The sequence below is a fragment of the Amphimedon queenslandica genome, unplaced genomic scaffold, assembly GCF_000090795.2.
Source record: "Amphimedon queenslandica unplaced genomic scaffold, v1.1 AMPQUscaffold_13383, whole genome shotgun sequence".
Lineage (NCBI taxonomy): Eukaryota > Metazoa > Porifera > Demospongiae > Haplosclerida > Niphatidae > Amphimedon > Amphimedon queenslandica.
Genome location: NW_003546381.1, coordinates 83,659 through 94,113, shown reverse-complemented (window position 1 = coordinate 94,113; position 10,455 = coordinate 83,659). Strand labels below are relative to the sequence as shown.

General features: G+C 39.2%; 1 protein-coding gene across 1 annotated transcript; it reads left to right on the top strand.

The window, feature by feature from the left end:
* Window positions 1-2,156: 2,156 nt before the first annotated feature.
* On the top strand, window positions 2,157-2,889 carry LOC109582438 (uncharacterized). Its single transcript, XM_019997152.1, has one exon. It carries the CDS (start codon window positions 2,354-2,356, stop codon window positions 2,876-2,878), a length of 525 nt encoding a protein of 174 aa, XP_019852711.1. The 5' UTR covers window positions 2,157-2,353; the 3' UTR covers window positions 2,879-2,889.
* The last annotated feature ends 7,566 nt before the right edge of the window (window positions 2,890-10,455 follow it).

Below are 10,455 nucleotides of genomic sequence, written 5' to 3'. Positions count from 1 at the left end.
GCTCCTGCTTGTTTCTCGCACTACATGATCCTCAGAGTGGAGATATAAGTCTTAAAGTTGCTTGCATGCTTCAAGCGCCATTTTATCAGCCACACCCATAAATTTGAAGATTACTGAGATTAACTCTGTATAGACTACTTGCAAAAAACGGATGTAAACATACGCGCTGTGGTATCACAGAATATAGGCAGGTTAGACACTCTCCCTAAATAATTATCCACTCTTGGTGTAACTGTGTAAGCCTTTATGGTGCATGCTCAGTATTTGGGAATAATCATAGTCTTTTGCAAGTTCATGCAGTGGTGTAGGATATCTTCTCACACCAGTTTGCAAGTACTCTCTTGTTTCTTTACTTTTTCCCATTTTTAATCCTACTGCTTTTCCATTTTTAATGTTTTTTTATTTACTTGTTGGGCGAAGCCCACTAGTTCGAGTAGAGTATGTTTGTCTGTCTGTCTGTCTGTACACGTACGTCACCCCTATTTATCCGTATAAAAAAATTTTCCTATTTTAATAACCTAATCTTAATCTTCTTTGAAAACGGGCGTGGTCACAGTGAAATAAAATGGCGCCAGCTATCAATTCTTCATGTTCTTGACCTTACAAGTTACAAGTCACTCACTTGAATCAGCAAGAATGCAAGAGAAGTCTCTACTGTGAGCTTGTAAAGCCTCCACAACTACTGACATAACCTATGACTGCAGTTACTGTCTCTGGCTTCCAACACAACAGGCTTTTTTGCTGCAGAATGTGATAAACTGATAAAGAAAATTGGTATTTCCAAGCATGATAACTTCATTACAAACTTACAAACTACTGTATTTACTCATGTACATGTACAATAATGTAGCTCTATACCATATAACCTTTAAAATATAGCGTGGCTAGGGGGCTGAGCCCCTTAATGTTTTACATTCGTCTAGTTATTATTATTGGGGCGAGCATAAGCGAGCCCCACTCAGGCGAAGTCTCCCTCCCTCCCTCCCTCCCTCCCTCCGTATGTATGTATGTATGTACGTACGTCTCCAGTCACGCCTATTCTGGTCACACCCCATGTGTGCACAATATCTATTTAAAAATCAATGATCTAATGCGGTAGCATTCTAATGAAATATTTTCATTGATGTGGGTGTGGTTGCAATGAAATTAAAATGGCACCTACCTTAGCCAATCTTACTTGCAGCAACATAGGACTGATCTCTTGTCAAGACACTTCATCAGCAGAGAAAATTCAAGAAAACACACATAAATCTTTAAGTTTTTATTAATTATGGTTGAATGACAGAATATAAAAGCACTTCAAATGGCTCATCAGAGAAAAAAAAGTCTAAAAGTACTGTGCTTCAAAATATCATAGTAAAAATTAAACTATACTTATTAAAGTTACAACTGAGATTCTTCACTGCTAATAAAGCTAGAAGAGCAAGCTATAAAATTTCCTTTCATGCATGCAAGTCAAAAGTTCTGAGCTGCTCTGCATTGTATCATTTACAATTTGACAACAACATTAGCCTTTGTGACATCTAAACATTGTATATTGCCATGCTAGCTTGTGCTCGCCCCTTCAATGTTCTACATTCGCCTAGTTATTGGGCGAAGCCCACTAGTTTGAGTAGAGTATGTTTGTTTGTTTGTTTGTTTGTACACGTACGTCACCCCTATTTATCCGTATGAAAAATTTTCCTATTTTAATAACCTAATCTTAATCTTCTTTGAAAACGGGTGTGGTCACAGTGAAATAAAATAGCGCCAGCTATCAATTCTTCATTGTTCTCAGTTCATGTTCTTGACCTTACAAGTTACAAGTCACTCACTTGAGTCAGCAAGAATGCAAGAGAAGTCTCTACTACTTTCCAAATACAACAAGGAAGATTAAGAAGGCAGATATGCCACAGTTGTGAGCTTGTAAAGCCTCCACAACTACTGACATAACCTATGACTGCAGTTACTGTCTCTGGCTTCCAACACAACTTTTTTGCTGCAGAATGTGATAAACTGATAAAGAAAATTTGTATTTCCAAGCATGATGACTTCATTACAAACTACTGTATTTACTCATGTACATGTACAATAATGTAGCTCTATACCATATAACCTTTAAAATATAGCGTGGCTAGTGGGCTGAGCCCCTTAATGTTTTACATTCGTCTAGTTATTAATTAAAGGGCGTGGTGTGTGCACCATTGCTCGTGCTTTTTGAGTGTTCTTTGGTAAGAGAGTCTTCTTTTAAGCTGAATCTCTGTTAACTTGTCTTCACCCTATTACGATAGGTAAAATATTAAGCGATAGCCCCAGCGTCGTTACATTTGGAGGTCCCACCGAGATCCAGGAAGAAAATCGAAGAGGATTCGCCATGCCCATGACTAAGGCCGAGATGAAGGTCCAGCTGGACGAGGCCCGTGCCTCAGTAGAGTCTTTTAAGCAGGAGGTGAATCGGATTACAAAGGAGAAGGATGCTTTAGCTGCTCGAGTAGAGGAGGTCACCGAGCTACGCGCAACGATTGAGGAGCTGAGAAGAGAAACTCAAGGAGACGCCACAGGTGATCTTGAGGATCAGCTTGCGGAAACCCGGTGGAGGCTAGAGGAGTCAGAGAGGGAATCTGAAGTTGCAGTCCTGAGAGCAAAAGAGACCACCAGAGAAGAACTGCAGCAGACACACAAGCGGGAGCTTGAATCTTCGGATTACTTGATCCAGTTACTCAGGGAGAAGGTAGAGCAACTGCAGCAGCAGGTGGAAACTACTGGTGATGGAGCTCGTCGCCGACCAACAGGTATGAGATTCAGTGAGACACTAACCAAGTTTAACGGGGAAGACGTAGATGATGAAGGAGCGTTTTTGAGGTGGCTCCGTAAGCTAGAATGGATAGCTGAATTATGAGTGGAGAGATGGGGAGAAGCTAATCCAGTTTGAGTTGCTGTTGACAGGAAGGGCTGAGAAGTTGTAGGAGTTGTTACCAGCTGGGGATCGTATAGAGCGGTTTCACATGACGTCATAGCTTGCGTCATAATTACTTCCGCATGGCAAAATGGCTACTTTGCCATTCATTTGTACAGCGCTATAAACTCTTCTGGCAGGCTTCCTTAACTATGAGCATGGCTAATTCATGCTGCTCTTTCATTTTCCTGGACTCAGGGATGCAAAGGAAGCAAAAAGTGTTCGGATAGAGAACCAGTGAAGCGGCCGAAGTGAACACAGCATTGCCTTGTTACTCCTGTAATTATTGCTATTGCTACTTTTCTGCTTACTACCGCTAGAATTGTACTCCTTTTCTGCCTTGTGCTGTGTAAAAGAAGTTATAGAAGAAGCAACTCTACTGCTGTAAATGAATGAGGCTCATTAATTTTTGCCATACGGAAGTAATTATGACGTCAAAAAGTGACGTCACTGCAACCGCTCTATATCTTATCAGGAAGCCACTGAGGCGTTGAAGAAGCGATTAATACCTGCTGGAAGGGAAGCCCTTAGGTCTGCACAGCTCATGAGGAGGAGACAACAGGCTCTTTGATCTGAGCTATGGCCAGAGGCAGGGAATGGATGAAGTTTCTAGCTCTATGCTCAAGAGGGATCTGTTTATACAAGGCTTGCTTCTGAAGTGGCAGGAGAAGGTCCTAGCATCAGCAGAGACATACACAAAGCAGCTAGCCAAGATGCACCCTGGTCAGCGTAATCCAGTTCATCCAGCAAAGAAGCCCACTGACCAGAGTGATAGCAATCAGAGTCAAAGGTCCAATACCCATAGCAAGGAGCAGCATAAGCCAAAGTGTCACAGGTGGGGAAGTACTAGGCATTTCATTAAAGACTGTCCCATAAAGAAGTCGACCACTGAGACACCTGGAAGAAGGGAGCAATACTCTAGCAATGCAATTACAGGCCAGTATCATGACAATAGGGATGGAGAATGTGAGAAACTTCACCAGCAATGGTTGGAAGCTGAGCTGGCAAGAACGAAAAGAACATTACAAGTAGACACTGTTACAGGAGCTTTTGGACCATTGTATTATTGCGAAGCAGAGGTGGAGGGTCAGTCAGTAGAAGCACTTATTGATTCAGGGTCTTCGGCCACTGTTATGACTTTTAATCTTTATCAGAGGATCGCAAAGAAAGCTAACCTTCCAGTGGACATACTTGAGAAACCTGACGTAGTACTGAGGGACTACAATCAGCACCCACTCAAGATAGGGGCTGTGGCCAAATTAGAAGTCAAGTTTGAAGGGAAGACTGTGCTGACCCCCATATACATCAATGTGGACTCTGAGAATAGACTGACTGAATCATGTATATTTGGTAGTTGGTACTAACCTTTTATTTTCTTTAGGTATATTGCATTTATCGGAGGGAGTGAAGGTCCGAGGAGAGGAGGTTGGGCTTGCGGATTGTCGGGAGGCAGTGGCAGCTTCAGTAAAGCTAGTGGAAGGTGGAAGAATTCCAGCTAGAAGTGGAGTTGTATTACGCCTGACAGCAGAGACAATGATGGACCCTGGAGTGTCATTCTACTTCAAGCCACGTGAGTTGTGTAACGTAGTCATAGAAGAAGCACTGGTTCATATTGACGGGGGAGAGCTTAACCTACCTGTGATGAATCTGTCAGATGAGACCATAAACTTAGACGAAGGAATGGAGCTTGGTCAGGTGACTGAGGTAGAGATTGATAATGAAGGGTAACCTACACATTGACACCCATGAGAAAGAAGGCGGAATGATTACTATGTTGAAGACTGGAGTGCCTACCTTACTGACTAGTGATGAGAGACGGCAGCAACTAGGAGCAATTTTCAGGAAAAATGGAGCGACGGTCCCAGAGAAGATTTTGGAGTGTGCCTTAGAGTTTCACAGAGTCTTTTCACTAGAGGAAATGGAGAAAGGATCAGTAAAGGGAGTGGAGCATACCATAGACACTGAAGACAACAAGCCAATCAAGGAAGCAGTGAGATGTGTTCCTTTTGCCCTACGAGAGAAGATCTCTAAGATGGTGGAAGAAATGATGAAGGATGGAGTTATCAGTTCATCATCTAGCCCGTGGGCCAGTCCTGTTGTTATTGTGAGGAAGAAGGATGGTAGTCTACGTTTTTGTGTTGATTATCAACGACTAAATGCCATCACCAGGAAAGACATGTTTCCTCTTCCTCGTATAGACGACCTTCTAGATCAGCTGCAAGGAAAGTGCATTTGCTCTACTTTCGATGCTCGAAAGGGATATTGGCAGATTCCTGTTAGTGAAGATTCGAAGCAGAAGATAGCATTTGTAACTCACGATGGACTTTTTGAATTTAATGTCATGCCTTTCAGCCTCTGCAATGCCCCAGCCACTTTCCAAAGACTGATGCAGCAAATTCTCACAGGATTAGGTAGTTTTTGTAATGTGTATATTGATGACATTCTTATATTTTCTAGGAATTTGGAGGAGCATTGGATTCACTTACGGAAAGTGTTCAAACGACTGGAGGAGTATGGCCTTAAGTTACATCCCCAAAAGTGTCAACTGGCACTCCCTGAGGTCGAATACTTGGGACACCTTATCTCAGCTGAGGGAGTTTGACCGAATTCTAATAAGATTGATGCTGTGAAGCAGTTCCCAATTCCAACTTGTGTCAGGGCTGTGAGAGGATTCATTGGACTCTGTAGCTACTATCAAAAGTTTGTGCCTAGTTTTGCTAAGATTGCATCTCCTTTTCATCAGCTATTGCGTAAGGAAGTACCATTTGTGTGGACTGAAGCGTGTTAACAGTCGTTTCAAAAGCTGCAGGATCTACTAACCTCACCCCATGTGCTTGTGTATCCAGATTTTAGTAAACCATTCGTGCTCCATACAGATGCTAGTGGTGAAGGATTAGGAGCAGTGTTAGAGCAGGTACAGGATGACGGAACTTCTCACCCTATTGCATATGCAAGCAGAACAGTATCGCCTCATGAAAGGAGGTATGGTATCACTGAACTGGAAGCCTTCGGCATGGTCTGGGCACTGAAGCATTTCAGAGCCTTCATCTGGGGTCACAGACTACAGTGTACACTGATCATTCACCGGTGAGATCACTACTTTATGCCAAGCATTCCAGTGGTAAATTAGCGAGGTGGTCCCAAGCTGTTTCCGAATATGATCTGGAAATTCATTATCGTCCAGGAAGGCAGAATGCTAATGCTGACGCCTTGTCTCGATCGCCTCTTCAAGCTAAGATGGGAAGCAGCTCTTCAGAGACAATTCAGATAGCTACTATTACTACATCAGATGAAGAGAAGGAGTATGCTAAACTACAGCAAGAGGATCCTGAGTTACAGCAAGTTCTCATTTCTTTAAAAGGAGACGATAAGCCAGATGATTTTGTATTGGCTAACGATATGCTGTACTACTGTGGTTCAAAGGAAGGGAATCCATTACGGTTGTGTGTTCCTTTAGCGAAAAGAGAGCAGCTGCTCAAGTCTGCTCACAGTGGCAATTTTGCTGGACACTTCTCTGGTCGAGCAATCTATAACTCACTGGCTAAAAAATACTGGTGGAAAGGGATGTATCGGGATGCTCTCTCTCATTGTAAGGGATGACTTACCTGTGCATCTTTTGACGGAGCTGGGAGGAGAATGAAGCCACCACTCATGCCCATCCCTGTGGGTGGACCCTTTTATCGTGTGGGTGTGGACATCATGGAGTTACCCCTAACCATTCATGGTAATAAATATGTCATTGTGTTTGTGGACTATCTGACTAAGTGGGTGGAAGCATTTCCAGCTGCAGACCAAACCAGTGAAACAATTGCTACCTTACTTGTTAATGAGATAATCTGTCGACATGGAGTACCAGACCAACTGTTATCTGATAGAGGTACTAATCTGTTGTCTGGATTGATGAAGGATGTCTATGCATTAACAGGAATTGAGAAAATAAATACTACTGCTAGCCATCCACAGACGGATGGATTGGTGGAAAATATGAACAGAACCCTTCGTGCTATGATTGCTAAGTATAGCTCACTACATGGTGATAATTGGGATGAATACTTACCCAAACTATTATTTGCTTATCGTACCAAGTACCACGAGAGTACCAAAGAATCACCTTTCTTCCTACTGTATGGGAGAGATGCTAGAGTACCTGGTGATGAAACACTATCTCAGAGGAGGAGTCCTTATATGGTCGATGTAGACGATTACAAATCTGAACTGATGATTAGTTTGACCGAAGCATGGGATATTGCCCGGAGCTCAATTTCCAAAGCCCAGAAGGCTCAAAAGAAGCAGCGTGATAAGGAGGTCCGAGTAAAACCCATCCGAGTGGGAGACCGAGTTATGGTGTATATGCCACATGAGGCTATGGGAAAGAATCGGAAACTGGCCCGCCCACACTTTGGTCCATATCGAGTGGTAGAAGTACATCCAAATGGAGTGACAGTTAAACCGGTCGACAAACCGAGAGATGCTACAATTAGAGTGAATTTGGATCGTGTTACTCTCTGCCCTAATGAATTGCTAGACACTAGTTGGTTGGGTAAACGTCGTTCTCGTAAATAAACTGAAGGTACTACAGATATTGTATTGAGTCTTGATTGTTATTAATATTGTGCATGTGTGTTTAGCATTTGTAATTTTTGTTGTTATTTTGTATTATTATTTTATTATTATTATTGTTGTAAATTATGTTGTTGTGTAGTGGATATTGTATTGCCTGAGTTATTATTATTTCTCATTATTATTAATAGTGTGTTCTTGTTAGTTATTATTAAAAGTAATGTGTTGTTATTAAGGTGTTTATGTGTGCATTATTAATGACTGGTATTATCAGTTTGATATTATTGTGACCAATGTTCTATTAATTACCGAGCCGTGGTCGGCTCTTTATTTGTGCGGGGGGAATTGTAATACCCCATTTATTCATTTTTATTTTATTATTATTATTATTATTATTAATTAATTAAAGGGCGTGGTGTGTGCACCATTGCTCGTGCTTTTTGAGTGTTCTTTGGTAAGAGAGTCTTCTTTTAAGCTGAATCTCTGTTAACTTGTCTTCACCCTATTACGATAGGGAAAATATTAAGCGATAGCCCCCAGCGTTGTTACATTATAAAGGAATATTTTTAATAATTATGGTAGTTTTTATTTGTATTTCCCACATAACATGAGAATTGTGACAAGTTTTATAAACACCAGAGACTGGTCAGGGGGAGTGTTATCAATTTTGAGTTTCAAAATCACCAGTATTTTAATGATTCATAAAAGTTCATCCATGGAAAAGCGGTATAAAAATTTGGGAGAATTGTTGCATGCTAACAATGTTGGCTTCTATAGAATAATTATTAATAAACTTTACAATACACAGAAAATGTATTGAAATTGAAGGATAACACGGCAACTAGGCTGGCTTCCTGGTACACAAAAGAAAGAAAAAAGAAAATAAATGACACGAATCAATAAATAACAAGATACTACTTAAATAATACTAAGAGACAAAACTAGTTACAATTATGAGATGGACAACAAAAATGAAAAGAGCGAACAGATAAAGGATCAAATTTATCAACAAAATAATCAGCAAAAAAAACTATTTAAATTAATTTAGCAAGATCATAAAAATTATGTAACAAATTAGAACTAATACATGTAGGTAAGGAATTCCATAGTCTGGGTAAATGATTAAAATAAAAATGCCTAGAAGTATTATCTTTAGTTAGTACATGTAGACGACTGGTCAACCTATTTTGGAGCCATTTTTGCAAAAAAAAACCATGTTGGGTATTTTTTAGAATTTAGCTACTTTTTAAAAATGGCCATATAGCTTGAAAAGTTGAAGTCAGAATCAGCTCAAACTTGTTACATAGCGTAAGGACATTAATATGTATCAGAAAATGTAATAAATATTTGGGGTGATTTTGGAACCATTTTATGGAAAAACCATGGGCTATAGCCTTTGCTTTTTTCAAAAATTGACTCATTTTTAAAATGTCTATAACTCAAAAATTATTTGTCGGAAAAAGCCCAAACTTTCCACATAGCATAAGGACATCAATGTATATCAGAAAATGTAATTAAAAACTGGGGACTGGGGTGTTTTTGGAGCCCTTTTTGGAAAAACCATGGACTATTTTAATATATACCTTAAAGCCACTTCTTTAAGTACACAAATATTTGCAATTTTTAATGGTATTGATTTAGTGTGTGCTATTTTTTTGTAATTTTGCTTTTTTTAAAATTAATTTAACTATTAATAAATCTAAATGCAAAAGATTGTTACTCACAAATAATAGTAAGATCAGTCCCAATTTGGTCTTATGTTGTGTTATATCATATCTAAAGTCACCTTCAATTTTTAGTACTTTCATATATCCTTATGTTATGTATATGAAAAGTATTTTGAACTGATTTCGACAGATGTGCAAATTCTGGAGTTATTTGAACATCTGTTATCCAGTGAATGATTTCAAGTAATCATCATACTAAAAGTTGATATCATGCTAACAGTAAGTGTCAAAGTAACTGTCATACAAAAAGTAAATCATTTTTGCTTCAAATAAACTTGCAAAATTTGTTCATTGATGAGTAAAAATACAAAACAACTTTAAAAATAACAGTGAATGAGGAAAATAACTTTCTATTAGGAGATGCAAGTCATTTTAAGTAAACTGTGTTAAGTATAGTAACCATTCTCTGTGTGTCACATTATCAGTTGTGAAATTGCATGTGTTGTAATTTATTAAAACTTGGTTAGCTTCTGCACAAAATACATGTACTAATCAATAACTATTAAAAGTTTAAAGGAATAGCTATAATTAAAACTAAACAATAATTAGTAGTTAAGAAGTGGTTCTCTCTCACCGCATGACTGATAGAAAGAGTCACATTCTTCTAGCTGGTTCTGACGAACATGTACGTGTGCCTTAAATCTGTTTTCACAAATTGCAAAAAGTTTGTTACAGAGTTTCTTTCCAAATGAAAATTGACTGATGATGACACCAGTCAGAATGATAAGGATGACCAAATGACAGATTGTAACTAATATTCCCCATTCATTGCTAACAGTAGAACCATCAAAAGACCATGCCAAACAACTGAGAATGATAATAACTGAATGTATTACAGTATAGAGAACATTGAGGTACATTTTTTTAAAAGGATGGGAAAATCCAACTATATTCAAATACAAGCAAGTAATTGAAACCCCAATTGCTATACCAACAGATGGATTAGTGCCAATAGAGATAGTACCGATTAGATATATGAGAGCAATGAAAATTACAGAAAACGAAAACAGGAACTCTCTGTTTTGATTATATGGAGCATGTATTGCTTCATAAATAGGTCGAAGATATTCCCTGATTCTGTTGATCTTCATAAGTGGTCTACCAGCTAGTAATACAGTTAAGTATGCTGTAAGGATTGGACCCACTATCAACCCTGTAACTATCATTAGTATTAGATGACCACCTTTACCATATTCAACTGTACCATCATTCTGCCATACGGTCAATGGTACG